We start from the raw sequence: 16,917 nt of genomic DNA, 5'->3' as shown, positions 1-16,917 counted from the left end.
CCAGGCCTGTTGTAATCCTCAGGCTGCGCACGAGTTCCCCGGTGCTCCACCTGGCGCGGCCAAAGTCGTAAAATCCCAGGATGGTGAGATCGTAGAAGTAATCGTCCAAGCCTGGGAATACAGCAGGGGGTGCCATGTCCACGCTGTAATCTGAAAGCCGCTGCGCCTTCATTTTGACGTAGGCTGGCGAGAACGGGAGCTTGGGGAGAGAAGACCAGGAGCGCGTTGCCGAGTCGTAGATGCAGCACCAGTGGCCTGAGAAGTCGACAGCGGTGTAGTGCAGACCGACTTTGAAGCCATTCTTGTCGACGAACATGGCAAAGTCGATCACTCCCGCTAAAGTGCATCTTTCTCTGTCCTCCCAATGGAGCGGTGGTAGTTCGCTCCACTCTTGGGTCACTGGATTCCCCACCACCAGGTGAAACACATCATCAGCAGGATCAACCATGCCCCTGTGCGTCCTGAAGACGCATACCAGGCCACCCGCGGAAGCAACCACTTGAGCGTTAGGAAATTCTTCCGTTTTGTGGGGCAACGGAAACTCCACGCTGCGTTGGGGCCGTGATGGATCCCAGGCGTGGCAACGCTCGCCGTAGCCGAAGGAGCTAGTCATAAGCCGCAACACTGTTTTGGCACCAGCGGCGGCGAAAGGATGGATCGCCGATGATGGCGTTCCATGACTTGCAAACGGCGGAGCATGAGGTCGCTAGTGTGGCCAGGTCCACATAGCTGAGAACCGTCTCCAAAATGTCGTCTTGCAGCAACACAGGCGCTTCTTTTCTCCGTTTCTTCATCACAAGGGCAATGCCTAGAAGAGTGGCGAGAAGCACCTTATAGTACTGCAAAAGGGATGCCCCAAATGGAACAAGATTACCTTCCATGTCCTCGAGCAAACCCTTCTCATAGCATGGAAGCAGAGTGACGCTTCATCGATTAAAAAATCTCATTTTCGGGAAGCTCAGCTTCTTCTCACTGGCTTGTGCTTCTCTAGTTGAAATCGCCAACCCTCATTATCCGGCCTCGTTCTCTCTTTAACCATCTAACAAAAACAAACGCGAGCAAACTTACTTTGAAGGCTTTGGCTCGAGCAAGACAATGAAAGTGTTCATTGTAAAGTCATGACGTGGTAAACATCCACCTGTGACGTTCTTCCAGTCAGATTGAACGTCGAAAACACGCCGCGTTCTCTTCTAGCACAGGAAAAAATAAAAATCTTTTTTCTCGGGTTCTTTGAGCACAGAGAAAATATGTACCATCAAATCATTGCCGCGGACTACACCATAGGTTCATAGCTTATCCCCCCAAACGGGATTTGCAGCGGATGATCCAAGTGTTCTTGACCTGTCAAGTTGACAAATTGCACCTGAACGACTGCTCCATCCGACCACCACTGTGTAAGAGAATGAGCGTCTCGAGCACTCGCAGCTTTGCCTTCATCCGCTGGGACGTGAAGCCTTGCCGAGGGGATGAGGTGATGCGGCTTCGCTTTGGAGGAGCAGAGCACGCCCCGGATGGATTCGTGAGGCATCGCCAATCTCGCGTACTTCCCCTGTAGCATATACTGATAGTTCTTGAAGTGCTCGAGAAAGCCCGAGCATACCGGATCACTGGGATGAACATACATGTCCGGGTACCAGCTTCCAAGTGCCGCAAACTCTGCCTCGGACTCCCTTCTCTTTGCGGCATCCACCAGTAAGTTGACGAGCCCGGCCTTTGCAACGGTGTAAACCTCTTGGAGATTGCTGTAAGTCTCAGCACCGAAGAGTGACTTGTATGGAGCGGTCGAGGACGAGAATGGCGGATTGAAGAGATGAGCCTCGACGAACTGGCCATGCGATGCCATCATCCGAGCGGCGGAGAGCGCCACCGCTGCTCCGAGCGAGTGCCCCGTAATGCAAACGTTGTCCTTGCCATGCCATGCGACGGCGTTTCGGAGAGCGTTGTACGCGGCTGTGAACCTGCCTGTCTTGTAAAGCTCCTGGTTGGCGATCTTGAAGTCGACGATGTAGTCGCTGGTTACGCTGTCCGTGCCTCTGAGCGCCAGGACCACCATCGGAGCTCTGGCAGGCTTCCAGTGGTTTTTGTAGTTCCACACGAACACTGCGCCGTTGATCCGGAGCTTGTCATTGCCGAGGATCACGTCGAGGAGCTCGTAGTTGAAGGACGTCCACCAGGGAGGAGCGAGAGCTTGCGGAGTTCCTGTGTAGTTTTTCGCTCTGTCGTGCTGGAGTGAGTACACGCTTGACACAAGGCATGCCAAGATTGCTCTTTTGTCGTCCGGAACATCCCTGGAAAGAATGTATGGTAAGAACTCCCGAAGACTCGAGATAAAAAGCTTTTAAAGGACGAGAACTCTAGCCGGACCAAGTCTTTAGCAGCAATGAAACAAAAAAGTAGACAAAAGCCCAAGCAAGCTTTGCGAAACAACAAAAAAAAAAAGAATGGAGAAGTGAGGACCAATCCACTAAAGACTAGCCATCGAAATAACTCTAGCTACTTATCAATCAGCCCTTAGCACGCAAGTGAACGAAAGAGACACCAAAATGGGACAAATGAAAGGCTATGATCCAAAGACAAGCCTAGGGTAGCTGAGAATTCTCTCGGGGGCGATTGGAATCAATCGAAACGGGATTCTACTGCCAAAATCACACACTTCAGCCAAATTTTCAAGCTACCCTAGGCTTGTCTTTGGAAATGTCGGAAACATAAGAGACAACCATTGTTAAGACGAACGGCTGTCTCATATGGTTCATACCGAATCTTTTTCTAGAAGTTGCAATAAACCTTTCGTTGTATACTATGTTTAGGATCTCATCCGCGAGTTACAAGAAAGAAAGAGCTGACTTACCATTTATGATACATCACACCATAAGTAATCTACAAAATAATAAAGGTCGAGCTCGAACATTACAAGCATACCTGGTAGCTTCTCTTCCGTGAGTAGATCCAAAATCAAGCCAAAGTAACAGCACAGAGAGCAAAGCGTAAGCAGCGAACTAGTATTACTTCGAGCTCCGATCACAGTTAATTGAACCAAGAGTACGAGATAGAGCAAGTACTAACTCGAGATCAACTTCTCCGTGAAACCGAGTAATCCATGAGCATAGACTCATGCCTGCCGCCGGAGACACGACGAAGTCTGCCTCGCACTGAAACGGCAGCATTTGCTTGATCCACTCCGCTTCCCGCACCTTTAAGGGGATCCGGCCTGGTTACGAGTATGTTCTTGAGCAGGCCCCTCACCTCCCTTGACAGGTAACCGAAGTTGCCATCAAGGCCATAGCATGTCAGCTGGAGATCACTCTTATCCTCCTCCTGATCCCACAAAAGCCAAGACTTTGTGTCCGCAACTGCTTGCTCCTTGCATTGACATACACGGTAACCACAGGAAGAACTTTCCACTTGGTGAGCTCGGATGAGACACCGCCCCTCGTCTTCAGGGACACAACGCAGCAAGTCATCCCCTCAGGAAGAATGAGATCGGCACCACGCATATCGTTTTCCGCTTGATGCCCGATAGCAAGGCCTCCTGCAAAGTATCTCGCTGCAGTATCCGGGACTTCCCGCACGGCAAAAGAATTGCAGAACAGGGGACCACCACTTTGATCGGATGAAGGTACCAGCTAAGCATACCGCTTCACTTCTTGAACTTGAGCAGGCTAGCAGCTGGGCGTCGCTGGAAGAGCGACAAACAACCTGTTTTTCATAGTAATACGACGTTCATATGTGACGCTACCATCGGGCAGCGAGGACACACCTGCAGGCCTGTTGCAGCAGCAAACAATACCATCCCTGGCTCTCTGTCACCTTGCCTTCAATGGCGAACTCATTACTGATTCCCATTTCACCCTATCCTATTCTGGCGGCCCGCACAGGCCTTCCATACTTCATCCAGGTTGACGAAGAACTATACTCCGCAACGCTCAGGCCCGGCTTGAGCATGTCTAGTTGCAAAGTTAGCAAGAAGTAGATCGGAGGCAATAAGCATCTCCCGGTCTTCAAGGCCCTGCTGCTGTTGTCCTCGTCACTCTTTCTTGGCAAAAACTTCGCGGTTGTCCAGCATGAGCACAAAGTAGGCATTCCACGGAAACAAAACTCTGAGCGCCCCGCGGAGCTGAGGTTTCGTTCAGACCCCTTGCCTCGTCAAACACGAAAACGGCTCGCCTGTCCTCGCCGCACTTTCTCGGCGAGCTGCTGTTGTCCTCGTCGCTCTTTCTCGGCAAAAGCTTCGCGGTTGAGTCCAGCGCAAAGCTGGCATTCCACGGAAACAAAACTCTGAGCGGGTTTCGTTCAAACCCCCTGCCTCGTCAAACACGAAAACGACTCGAGGATTACATCACGGAACTCTGGTCGTAAATGCGCGGCTGGTGATCACCATCCAAGAGCTGTTGCAACTGCTCCAATGTTTTTCCATGATTTCACGCTTATCCTCAATGTGAGTTCTTCCCACTTCTCGCTCACTGCTCGGGCGATGCCAGAATCGCTGCCAGGCAACTGCTTATCCTTCCACCGAAGTTCCTTTCTCCAATTCATGGAGCCAGGCATTCACAAGTAGAACACCATCTCTAGCTCGGTGAAGCTTTGTGTGCCAGGAATTCAGTCTTAAGTCCTTGGCAGATGAGGAGTCCTTGCCAGGCTGCTGTACACACCTAGCCTGGACATCTCCATGACAGACCTTCGAAGCATTCAGCCATCTAAAATAGAGTTTTAGATTAATTATTTTTAATAAAGTTTTTTAAAAAGTAAATTCTTTTGATATTAATAATTTTGGATTTTTATTAACAATAAATAAGTATTTTTAATAATAAAGAATAAAGAAAATTAGGAATGCTTGGTTAACATTGTAGCTTTAGGCATTTACATAATATTTTTGCTATGTTTTGTTTTTTTTGTTTGTAAAATTAATACAGATTTAAATAAAAATAAGTGTTTTAGTTTATAAATAATAAATTTAAAATTTAAATATTTATAGTTGATTATTATTTTATTAACTTGAAATCTAAATTCACATAATCTTTTAGTTTTTAGGCTTTTGAATAGGCCTAAAAGCAACATAGTTTTCTCTTTTTCAGTAGTATTTTTTAGTCTGAAAACATGTAAACATTAACAGAACATAGATTGAGATACTTTAAAATAAATTTTTATTATTGACTCACTCTTAATCACCATTAATCACCATATAGTTATATGGAAATCACCATTCTTTTATATTTGAAATTTTTATAGTTTAAAATTATAATATAGTTTACTTTATTAAATTCTTCTATTAAATTTCATAAATTAACATTACAATACCAACCACAGTTTTATTAACTTTTAATTTTCTTTTCAACCTTAAACTTTTTCTAAAATACTTAAATTAAATGTACCAATGTAATTTATAAGCATAATTTATAAACACAATTTTGTAGTTTCTCTTAGATGATTTATTTAACTAATCATACCAAAAAGAAAAGAAAATATTAAATTATTTTAACTAATATTATGTGTTATTTAAATTTTTCACAATTGTGATTGTTACATCTATTATACACTTATTTTTATTTCTTCTATTCACAAAACTAACTAATGATCTTTTTAAATGTAATAAAACTTAGCTATACATACATACATATATATGTATGTATATTTATGTATATTCAGTACATTTAAAAAGATCATTAGTTAGTTTTGTGAATAGAAGAATTAAAAATAAGTTGCTAATGTTCCCACCCAATGCTCCCTAGAACGTTCAAATTTCACTACACATACTTGTGTAATGAGAACACTAACTTGGCCAGTCACATACTCGTCATGTGGCACAACTAAACCACCTAAAAAGAAATGTATGAAAAAATCCATTCAAAAACAAGAAACCAGAAATTAACATTCTGTACGCGCTCTTGCATTAATTAGCTTATTTTAATGTTAATTTTTGGTGTGAACAAGTTAGCATTAAATTTAATATTTAATTAATTAATTAATTAATTAATAATTATTTAATCAAAACCCCCGTGATTCCCACCTTCGGAAAATTTCGTAGTGGATTGTATCTCTAACAAGCCTTTTAAGACTTAGAAGATCCATCTAGAAAAATAAAACACAACGTTTCTAATAGGAAAGGAAAAAAAGGGAATGCACCTAAGAATTCCGCTGCTGCTGCCACCACTAAAGCCGTTAGAGTTCTTGGGCCGCTATTGTCAAGAATCGTTAATGAGAGAAAAACCGAAAAAAGGAACCCGAGAAAGCAATTCATTCATACCATTACATTATTAGATTAAATTTGTAAACTTTAATTTAACTATTAAATTTAATGCTAACTTGTTCACACCAGAAATTAACATTAAAATAAGCTAATTAATGCAAGAGTGTGTACAGAATGTTAATTTCTGGTTTCTTGTTTTCGAATGGATTTTTTCATACATTTCTTTTTAGGTGGTTTAGTTGTGCCACATGACGAATATGTGACTAGCTAAGTTGGTGTTCTCACTACACAAGTATGTGTAGTAAAATTTAAACGTTCTAAAGAGCATTGGGTGGGAACATTAGCAATGCGAGCAGGTGAATTGTTTTTCGTGGCTCTAGTTTGGCAAGGAAGATTTAAAACATACAAACACACCCTTAACGAATGGAGCAAGATTGAAGAAGTGGTATGTATTGATCTCAATTGTATTGTTTATATCTTACTATTTGTTTCTTATTTAGATTCAGGAAGCTCTACTTCCCCTCCCAGCGTCACCACCACCTCCCATCCCTGGAGCTTGGTCAAGCTCAAGACGAGGGAGGAGGTAAGAAACGAGTACGAGAAGCTCCAGGCACGGAAGGTGGAGCAGAAGCTCGCGTCTCACATTCTACACTCAAGATCGATGGTCATCTATCTCTCGCTCGTCAAGGCCATGCGATCGTCTCTTCTCAAAGGGGCTGCGCTTACTGCGTAAGCTTGGTGTTTCACTCTCTTCGAGCTTTGTTTCTTCTTCTTTCTTTCGAGTGTTCTGACTTGAAGCAGCTATGCAGGATGGGAATGACCACGCAAATTCAAGCGCAGATGTCTAAGAAAGACACAGTTCTTGCGGGTGGCAACATGTTTCTTCGAAGAAACATGGGAGGAGGCTCCATGACTGGAGTGCTTCGCCACCAATATTGCCCGGCTACGTCTCTGGAGTTCATGGCGACTTTGGGACTTCGGTCGGTTTTGAACTGGCAGATCACCAGGTATTTTCTGTTGCTTGTGGTTTTCTGAGGTTTAAACTTGGAAAGATCAGGCAAATATCGTCTCATTCATCGGGCACGCTTAGCCTCTCTTACTTGCTGCGGAGTGGACACGTAACTCTGGGTGAATCATGGACGAGGCAGATCGCTGAAAACACGACCGCAACTGTAAGGAGTTTGTGGTCTTCTGTTTTTCATTATACTGAGATTTGAATGCTCAGCTTTTGCTCTTTCTTGGTCCTGATCCGAATCAAGCGGGTTTAGTTCTGGGCTGGCAACACAAAGGAACCAAAAACTCGATAAGCTCTGAGATCAAAGCCGGTCCAGCAGCGGCAGGAATCAGTGGCCAAGTCACCAGGCAACTGTCTGGCAAGTCCAAGGGGAAAGTTAGCGCTCGACTTGGGAGGTATGCTCATCTGTGAAAGTCATTTGGTAACTAGAATATCTATGCAGTACTGGTGTTGAGCTCGAGATTGGTGGTGAGAGAAGTATCTCTGACCATAGCTCGGCTGGAATGTTCTGCGTGATAGGCCTTCAGGTACTTGTTATCTGTTTTTTTGTTATATAGGCCTTCTAGTAATCTGCGCTTGTGCTGCAGGGAGTGTCTTGGAAATTCAGGTTCACTCGAGGTGGCCAGAAGTTCGTCGTGCCGGTTAGCAGTTTCACGAGTACTTTCTTTCTTGTGTTATATGGTTCCTCGTCCTGTGCAGCTTTTACTTGCAGCGCGTTTTGATCCGGTAGTGGCACTTGGTGCACTTCTCTTACCATCGACTCTATATGTTGTTCTCAAGGTACATTTATGAAGACCTCGAACCTCTGGTAATCTGTTTGTCTTTCGTGCTCGCAGAAGTACGTCTTTAAGCCGTATTTCTAAAAGAGAGCAGAAGCGAAGAAGCTGGAACAGCGAAAGTCGACAGTAACACAGGTCTGTAGAAGGCTGTTAATTTCAGTGTCCCTGACCAGGATTAACAGGTTCAAGAGTCTCGGGCAAACGCCGAAAAGGCTCAAGATCTTTTGAAAAACGTTGCTCATTGTAAAGTTGCGAAAGCGGAGGAGACAGGAGGCTTGATCATTGCCAAAGCCATTTACGGCGATCTCAAGGCCCGGGATGGAAACGTGTCTGGAGAAGACACCCCTCCAACGATTGACGTGACCATACCTCTGCAGTTCCTTGTCGACGACTCTGGTCAGCTCAAGGTAAAGTTTCTCTACATGGAGGAACTCGTGTCGTTTTGATCTATGTTTCATGCAGCTCCACGCCGGATTGATGGGCTTTTGTGATCCATGCCCGGGCCAGCCAAAGCAGCTGGTTGTCTCGTACACCCTCCAAGGCTCACAGTTCAAGGTAAGGCTTTCCGAGCCGCTCTCGTTAGAATGTCACTGTGGTTTTGTCCAGGCTCTGGTCGATGACTATGAGGAACTCATGATCCCACAAGAAGCTCACAAGCTTTCTTCAAAGTAAATTTTGCGAGCAAAAGGTAGCAAGCTCCATCCAACTTGGAATGCTCTACTGTAGCAACAGATAACAAAGGTGGAGCCACCACCACCACCAGGTATGGATTCTCACATTCTCAAAGCACTAAAAAGAAGCTCTCTTACATTCTAAGAGATTTTATTCGCGTTCCAAGTGCAATACAGCCATGGCAACTGCGAGAGAAAGGTGGCGAGATAAAAGGTCCAGATGGCCATCAACACTCTCACGCTGCCCACCCAGCTCCAAACGCACCGAGCAGCTCCATCGCCCGCCCCAGCTGCCGAAACCGATACATGGTATACACCGCCGCCACCAGTGGATAAGTTGGCAGCCTCTCCTTGCAAAGCAGCCGCTCGTACGCCGCCTGGACGAGGATGAACGCCAAGTAGGGGCCAAACACCGCGAGAGCCACGCCCGGCTTTCCCGAAAAGATGGACATCACCAGAGCAAACGCTGCCCACTCCAATACCCGCGTACGTGGTGTAGTCCCAGACTTGAGGCAGACCTTTGGGATAGCCGAGGATCTCCCAGGGCGGGAGCTCACCCGGGACGCTCTGCTGGTGGCCGCATTTGTCCGCGAAGACGAAGAAGGCGTCGGCGGCGAGCACGTAGATCAAGTCGAGGGCGAAGACGGTGCCAAGCCCGATCCAGAAGTTGGCCTGGAGGAGATCGATCAGGGAGAGTGAGAGCGTCGGGAGGACCACTGCCGAGGTTGCCAGCACTGGACCGAGTAGCCACAGGAAACCGGCCTGCTTGTCCACGAAAGCCAGAGCTTTCTCTCGGATCGACTGTGGATCTTTCGGCGGCCGAGTGGCTCTGGAAGTCTTTGATGAGCTTGAATCATCGCCGCCAGCGTGAGTAGCCGAGCAAAAGATACCACCGAGCTTTTCTTCCTTGCGCTGCGAGACGAAATCCAAGAGTAGAGTGGACGGATTTAGGGTTTAGGGTTTAGGGTTTAGGGTTAAACCCTAAACCGGAAGCGATGGCAGGAAATCTTTGTCAAGCGGAAGAGCTGACTGGAAATTGCGGTGCCAGTATCGTCCCAAGAGAAAAGGCTGCTCCACCATGCAAGGAAAAGAGAGATCGAGTGGGTCTATGGTCTAGCTGCTGGAATGACATCCTAAAGAGCTTACCTGAAGAAGAACAGGCCGGGAGCCCTGCCGCCATTGCCCTCGCAGCTACCATTTCCTTTCCTCCATTAGATACTCTGTCCCGTGGGATATTCTCTACTACGTGGCGAACGCGCAAGCTCGAGTACGGCAAGGTGTGTACGGTAGGCAACAAGAGATCTCCTGGCAAATAGAAAGAGTTATCCGATAACCAAGAACACTAAATGCCATGAAACTTACAAGAGCGATGGTTATTTCCAGTGATCTTCTCGTCGATCAATCGATGGAAAAAGAGCTGCAAAAAGATCGAGGCTTGCGAGCAGGAGAAAGAATCTAGAGGATGTTGCAGCCGCAGAACCACTTACGGCAGCAACTTGGTCGCGGTGATGGCGGTGATGGCGCTGGCGGAAGATTTGGAGGAGAAGAGAATGCGGGAATGGCGACGAGGAGGGTTCCAGCGGAGGAAAGACTGCTGCTGCTTGGCGTGGAATCGATCACCTTGGCTTTGCCTTTGAGAGCGCGCCGCCATTCGTCCTCGACAGTAGAAATGTCGCCAGTGTCGGAATCGCTCGCGTTCGGGGCCGCGTCAGCACTGTCGGAAGAGCTCGGATTCTCCGGAGCGCGAGAGCTCGGATTCTCCACGCTTGATATTTCGGCCCTGGAAGAGCTCGGACCCTCGCCGCGACGGCCGCGAGTGCTCGATTCGGCCTCGCCAGAGCTCGGCATCGATATTACGGCGCTGGAGCTGCTCGGATTACCTCCGCCGGGTGCTGTGGCGCTGGAGCTGCTCGGATCCTCGCCCCTGGAGCGTGGGAAGAATATTACGGAGCTTGAAGGCCCTGGATCGAGAGAACGCGGGATCGATGTGGAGGAGGAAGAGCTTGCGCCGTGGCCAGGGATCGCCGAGGAAGCGCTGGGGCCGCCGCGGATCGACGTTGGCAAGACATCGCCGAATCTTGCGGCCGATGCGATGGTGGAAGCCCTTGCGCTGGACGCGATCGACCTGGAATTGCTCGGCGCAGCCGTGGCAGCTGGATTCGCTGCGAGATCGTCGTGAAGAACCAGCTCGGACTTTCTTTGAAATTGCCCGCCCAAAAAGAAAAACCCTTGATCAATGTAGTAAGTGATTTCTCTAAGTGTGACTGGGAGCTAGTTTATTCGAGGCTTCCTAAGCTTGGATGGATCATACTCAGCAGGATTTCTCTTAGTGTAACTTCATATTACTGAGCTTTATAGAAAAGTTAGAATTTTAGATTGCTCTATTAATTGTAAGGTCTTTGATATTTACAAAATTAACTAATGATCTTTTTAAATGTATTGAATATATATATATATATACATATATATATATGTATGTATGTATAGTTAAGTTTCATTACATTTAAAAAGATCATTAGTTAGTTTTGTGAATAGAAGAAATAAAAATAAGTGTATAATAGATGTAACAATCACAATTGTGAAAAATTTAAATAACACATAATATTAGTTAAAATAATTTAATATTTTCTTTTCTTTTTGGTATGATTAGTTAAATAAATCATCTAAGAGAAACTACAAAATTGTGTTTATAAATTATGCTTATAAATTACATTGGTACATTTAATTTAAGTATTTTAGAAAAAGTTTAAGGTTGAAAAGAAAATTAAAAGTTAATAAAACTGTGGTTGGTATTGTAATGTTAATTTATGAAATTTAATAGAAGAATTTAATAAAGTAAACTATATTATAATTTTAAACTATAAAAATTTCAAATATAAAAGAATGGTGATTTCCATATAACTATATGGTGATTAATGGTGATTAAGAGTGAGTCAATAATAAAAATTTATTTTAAAGTATCTCAATCTATGTTCTGTTAATGTTTACATGTTTTCAGACTAAAAAATACTACTGAAAAAGAGAAAACTATGTTGCTTTTAGGCCTATTCAAAAGCCTAAAAACTAAAAGATTATGTGAATTTAGATTTCAAGTTAATAAAATAATAATCAACTATAAATATTTAAATTTTAAATTTATTATTTATAAACTAAAACACTTATTTTTATTTAAATCTGTATTAATTTTACAAACAAAAAAAACAAAACATAGCAAAAATATTATGTAAATGCCTAAAGCTACAATGTTAACCAAGCATTCCTAATTTTATTTATTCTTTATTATTAAAAATACTTATTTATTGTTAATAAAAATCCAAAATTATTAATATCAAAAGAATTTACTTTTTAAAAAACTTTATTAAAAATAATTAATCTAAAACTCTATTTTAGATGGCTGAATGCTTCGAAGGTCTGTCATGGAGATGTCCAGGCTAGGTGTGTACAGCAGCCTGGCAAGGACTCCTCATCTGCCAAGGACTTAAGACTGAATTCCTGGCACACAAAGCTTCACCGAGCTAGAGATGGTGTTCTACTTGTGAATGCCTGGCTCCATGAATTGGAGAAAGGAACTTCGGCCGTGGAGTGGAAGGATAAGCAGTTGCCTGGCAGCGATTCTGGCATCGCCCGAGCAGTGAGCGAGAAGTGGGAAGAACTCACATTGAGGATAAGCGTGAAATCATGGAAAAACATTGGAGCAGTTGCAACAGCTCTTGGATGGTGATCACCAGCCGCGCATTTACGACCAGAGTTCCGTGATGTAATCCTCGAGTCGTTTTCGTGTTTGACGAGGCAGGGGGTTTGAACGAAACCCGCTCAGAGTTTTGTTTCCGTGGAATGCCAGCTTTGCGCTGGACTCAACCGCGAAGCTTTTGCCGAGAAAGAGCGACGAGGACAACAGCAGCTCGCCGAGAAAGTGCGGCGAGGACAGGCGAGCCGTTTTCGTGTTTGACGAGGCAAGGGGTCTGAACGAAACCTCAGCTCCGCGGGGCGCTCAGAGTTTTGTTTCCGTGGAATGCCTACTTTGTGCTCATGCTGGACAACCGCGAAGTTTTTGCCAAGAAAGAGTGACGAGGACAACAGCAGCAGGGCCTTGAAGACCGGGAGATGCTTATTGCCTCCGATCTACTTCTTGCTAACTTTGCAACTAGACATGCTCAAGCCGGGCCTGAGCGTTGCGGAGTATAGTTCTTCGTCAACCTGGATGAAGTATGGAAGGCCTGTGCGGGCCGCCAGAATAGGATAGGGTGAAATGGGAATCAGTAATGAGTTCGCCATTGAAGGCAAGGTGACAGAGAGCCAGGGATGGTATTGTTTGCTGCTGCAACAGGCCTGCAGGTGTGTCCTCGCTGCCCGATGGTAGCGTCACATATGAACGTCGTATTACTATGAAAAACAGGTTGTTTGTCGCTCTTCCAGCGACGCCCAGCTGCTAGCCTGCTCAAGTTCAAGAAGTGAAGCGGTATGCTTAGCTGGTACCTTCATCCGATCAAAGTGGTGGTCCCCTGTTCTGCAATTCTTTTGCCGTGCGGGAAGTCCCGGATACTGCAGCGAGATACTTTGCAGGAGGCCTTGCTATCGGGCATCAAGCGGAAAACGATATGCGTGGTGCCGATCTCATTCTTCCTGAGGGGATGACTTGCTGCGTTGTGTCCCTGAAGACGAGGGGCGGTGTCTCATCCGAGCTCACCAAGTGGAAAGTCTTCCTGTGGTTACCGTGTATGTCAATGCAAGGAGCAAGCAGTTGCGGACACAAAGTCTTGGCTTTTGTGGGATCAGGAGGAGGATAAGAGTGATCTCCAGCTGACATGCTATGGCCTTGATGGCAACTTCGGTTACCTGTCAAGGGAGGTGAGGGGCCTGCTCAAGAACATACTCGTAACCAGGCCGGATCCCCTTAAAGGTGCGGGAAGCGGAGTGGATCAAGCAAATGCTGCCGTTTCAGTGCGAGGCAGACTTCGTCGTGTCTCCGGCGGCAGGCATGAGTCTATGCTCATGGATTACTCGGTTTCACGGAGAAGTTGATCTCGAGTTAGTACTTGCTCTATCTCGTACTCTTGGTTCAATTAACTGTGATCGGAGCTCGAAGTAATACTAGTTCGCTGCTTACGCTTTGCTCTCTGTGCTGTTACTTTGGCTTGATTTTGGATCTACTCACGGAAGAGAAGCTACCAGGTATGCTTGTAATGTTCGAGCTCGACCTTTATTATTTTGTAGATTACTTATGGTGTGATGTATCATAAATGGTAAGTCAGCTCTTTCTTTCTTGTAACTCGCGGATGAGATCCTAAACATAGTATACAACGAAAGGTTTATTGCAACTTCTAGAAAAAGATTCGGTATGAACCATATGAGACAGCCGTTCGTCTTAACAATGGTTGTCTCTTATGTTTCCGGCATTGACTGGAAACTTCTCCAAAGCAGTCCTTCCGGCAAGCTTGCTTCAAATATCAGTAGATTCTTTGACGTGAGATCATGGCGAGTTTTCCAGTTTTGGCATGTTTCTTCTTTTTCTTGGCTGCTGCAGCGACTCGGGCTGGAGATATTTTACTAATAATAACCTTTTACACATGTAGAAATTCACTTCACGAACACCAGTTCTCCTCCGGTGATCTACTAACACGAACGAGACGATTTCATTCTTCCTGCATCAAAAAGTTCCAAGAGGTGGGCTTATTTATACAACCCGATTTTTTTGTCGTAATACACTTGATGTATCCAGGATTCGAGAGTATTTTCTCAGAAATACTATGAGCTCCTACTTTCAGCCTCGGCAAGGCCCAATCTTTCTTGTCATCAGTGTTTGATTAGAAAACTCTTGTGAAATCATTGGAAGGGGCAATCGTGACTGTCGAGCGTCAGTATTACGGAGACGGTTCCCCCTTCAAAACTTCACTTATGAGAATCTTAAGTATCTCACGACGCAGCAAGCTTTATTCCAACTATCAGGCATTAAGTGGATGATGATCTTACCGTGTGATTTCCGTTTTCTTATACAGAACTTGATTATTCAACGATATAACAAGCAAGACAAGAATCCATGGATTGTTGTGGGAGGTGCCTTGAGTGCGTAGTACTGAAATTCCCGCACTTGGTTGCTGCAAGCTGGGAAGCTCAGCCGTGGTCCAAACAATCTTGGAATACAGTGATTATGACGAGCAAGTATGTTTACTCACGCCAAAGCTCGCTCATGTTTCTTTGTTTCTCTTGTAGATTGGAGTTTCTGCTGGTCCCGAATGCAAGAAAGAATTACAGGAGATTACAAAGCTGGCCGAAGAAGGCCTGGTAGCAAATTCAGCACCCGTTAAATCCATGTTCTCTGAGGAAAAGGTATTGTCTTTGGAGTTCCTTCGTGTTTACTTGTGAACACTACATTTGACAGCTTAAAGGCGATGACTTCTATCGCTGATAGCAGACATTGGAGCTGGTTTTGTAAGTAAACATCGTGAGAATTTATACAAAGGTTGACAAGCATTTTGTTTATGCTAGGTGCAATATGGTAGATCTGACAACCTTTGTGCTCCACTTCTGGAAGCTGTTCAGAACAAAACAGACCTTCTGGTAACTTTTCTTTCATAAAGGTCAATTTTTTTGCTTTTTTATAGAGGGCGTTTGCCAATCTTCTGAGCCTGAATCGTTCTTCCGTTGAACTTTACGATGCAAATGAGCTGAAAAGGCGAGCTGAAGCAAACGATATCGGTGCTATAAACTCTATGAGCTATGCGTACCAAGTTTGCACAGAATTGGCAGCCTTCCACGTTTCTCCGGCCAACGACAGCATTCGGCTAGACCTTAGTAAGTTTGTTCATGTTTTACTCTTTCAAATTATGTGCCTTAGATGTATTTCTTACAATTAACAGGTAATTCATCCACTACTGTGCTGAATTGTTTTGGCCACGAGACATTCCCAGATGTCAAAGCTTCAAAAGAGAACTATGGAGGATGGGATATTTCTGGTAATTAATTCGTTCTTTCTTTTGCTAGCTTGATTCTGGTCTTAAACAAGCAGCACTAGAATTATCTTCCTGAATGGCTCACAGGATCCATGGCGTGTCAAAACAAACTTTCTCTCCTTATGGTAACTTATTGTTTTGCTTCGAAGACTTTAAGCAAAGATGAATTCACAGAGCCTTTCTTTATATTAACGTGCAATAACTGCGCACATTGCCAAGACCTTTGGCCAGAATGTACCATAGAAACTGGTATAGCTTCTGTAGTAATAATTTCTGTATACCCTGTTTTTAACATTGGATTGGATTCTCAGATCTAGATCAGTGCCAAGAGCTAACGAAGGCCCACGCATTTATATCTTTGTACATGGAGTGGCTTTCCTCGTAGTACAAAATGATGCTTTGGTTTCTCCCGCCCCCATTCAAATTGCTAGGGTTTAGGGGAATGGCGGTGTGCTTCCTTCCTTCGGCTTACATCCGGTGCATAGGTTCGTCGATTGTTTCAGATCAAACTTACCAAGCATTTGAGGCAGATTTCCGATCCAGAGGCGGCGCTTCGCACGAGCTAGTTATTAAATTATACTGCATGGATCCTATTATTTTTGGTCTTGACCTCGCAGGAAACAAACTAAAACTTGATAAGATTTTTACTTTCTCTCAAGTAGTCACCTCTTCCAGCTTGCTCTTTTTTTTTTTCTTTTACAGATCGATGGCAATTACTGGTGACTTTGGAACTTCAGGACGACACTAGACTCCAAATATTTCTCAGGTAAGGTCCCTACCATTCATCATTTTTTAACATTAGATCAACATTCTCTCACAGTGGCTAGTCAATCAAAAGAAACAAGGGTGTTGCTTGGACGGAGCTCCATTCGTCAAGTAATAGAAAAGATTCGCCGTAAAACATATGAGACAGCCGTTTGTGTTCTATTCCTAAAAGAAAACAACAAAATCTGCTGCCTCCTATGCTTCCATCATTGACATGAATAATAGTTTCGGAATTGTCGGCATCCCGGCAGCTTGCTTTAAATATCAGCAAACCGAGGTTCGTTTGATCATGGCATTTTTCCTAATGCTGACATGCGTGTTCTTTCTCCTGGCTACTGCAGCAACTACATGCTCTGCTTTGGGTTGGAGAACTTCAATCCACCAACAGCGTCTCTTTTCTGCTGCATCTGCAAACTTAAACAACACGAGCCAGTTGTTCCAGAAGCAAAGAGTTAACCATTTGATCCAGAAGTAGGACCTTGCATTTTTTATCTGGTAGTTATAGCGTTTGATTGATCCAGGATTCGAGAGTTGGGCGAAAAAGATCATCCGA

At 44.7% G+C, this 16,917-nt stretch overlaps 2 protein-coding genes across 2 annotated transcripts; one reads left to right on the top strand and one right to left on the bottom strand.

Annotated features, from left to right (window-relative positions):
• Positions 1 to 1,273: 1,273 nt before the first annotated feature.
• LOC9638522 (GDSL esterase/lipase At4g10955) lies at positions 1,274 to 3,843 on the bottom strand. Its single transcript, XM_024681769.1, has 6 exons — positions 3,758 to 3,843; positions 3,488 to 3,623; positions 3,088 to 3,315; positions 2,920 to 2,996; positions 1,901 to 2,288; positions 1,274 to 1,840 (listed from the first exon to the last, which is right to left on the bottom strand). Exons 1-6 carry the CDS (start codon positions 3,841 to 3,843, stop codon positions 1,274 to 1,276), a joined length of 1,482 nt encoding a protein of 493 aa, XP_024537537.1.
• Positions 3,844 to 7,024: 3,181 nt separating this feature from the next.
• LOC9638521 (chaperone protein dnaJ 13) lies at positions 7,025 to 8,452 on the top strand. Its single transcript, XM_024681768.1, has 9 exons — positions 7,025 to 7,191; positions 7,242 to 7,356; positions 7,410 to 7,594; positions 7,642 to 7,726; positions 7,787 to 7,840; positions 7,899 to 7,979; positions 8,036 to 8,113; positions 8,161 to 8,385; positions 8,441 to 8,452. The coding sequence occupies exons 1-7, from the start codon at positions 7,025 to 7,027 to the stop codon at positions 8,060 to 8,062; spliced, it is 714 nt and encodes a 237-aa protein (XP_024537536.1). The 3' UTR covers positions 8,063 to 8,113; positions 8,161 to 8,385; positions 8,441 to 8,452.
• The last annotated feature ends 8,465 nt before the right edge of the window (positions 8,453 to 16,917 follow it).

Source organism: Selaginella moellendorffii, unplaced genomic scaffold (genome assembly GCF_000143415.4).
Source record: "Selaginella moellendorffii unplaced genomic scaffold, v1.0 SELMOscaffold_32, whole genome shotgun sequence".
NCBI classification, from domain to species: Eukaryota; Viridiplantae; Streptophyta; class Lycopodiopsida; order Selaginellales; family Selaginellaceae; genus Selaginella; species Selaginella moellendorffii.
This window is presented reverse-complemented; position numbering and strand designations above follow the sequence as displayed.

What these genes read in the sequence shown, in the direction of transcription:
- LOC9638521 (XM_024681768.1), top strand. Translation starts at nt 7,025, where the DNA reads ATGTCTAAGAAAGACACAGTTCTTGCGGGTGGCAACATGTTTCTTCGA. An exon ending in GTTAGCGCTCGACTTGGGAG is followed by an intron (nt 7,595 to 7,641) that starts GTATGCTCATCT and finishes ATATCTATGCAG; the next exon opens with TACTGGTGTTGAGCTCGAGA. An exon ending in CTCTATATGTTGTTCTCAAG is followed by an intron (nt 7,980 to 8,035) that starts GTACATTTATGA and finishes TCGTGCTCGCAG; the next exon opens with AAGTACGTCTTTAAGCCGTA.
- LOC9638522 (XM_024681769.1), bottom strand. Translation starts at nt 3,843, where the DNA reads ATGGGAATCAGTAATGAGTTCGCCATTGAAGGCAAGGTGACAGAGAGC. An exon ending in AGCGGAAAACGATATGCGTG is followed by an intron (nt 3,316 to 3,487) that starts GTGCCGATCTCA and finishes TTGTGGGATCAG; the next exon opens with GAGGAGGATAAGAGTGATCT. An exon ending in CATGGCATGGCAAGGACAAC is followed by an intron (nt 1,841 to 1,900) that starts GTTTGCATTACG and finishes GCTCGGATGATG; the next exon opens with GCATCGCATGGCCAGTTCGT.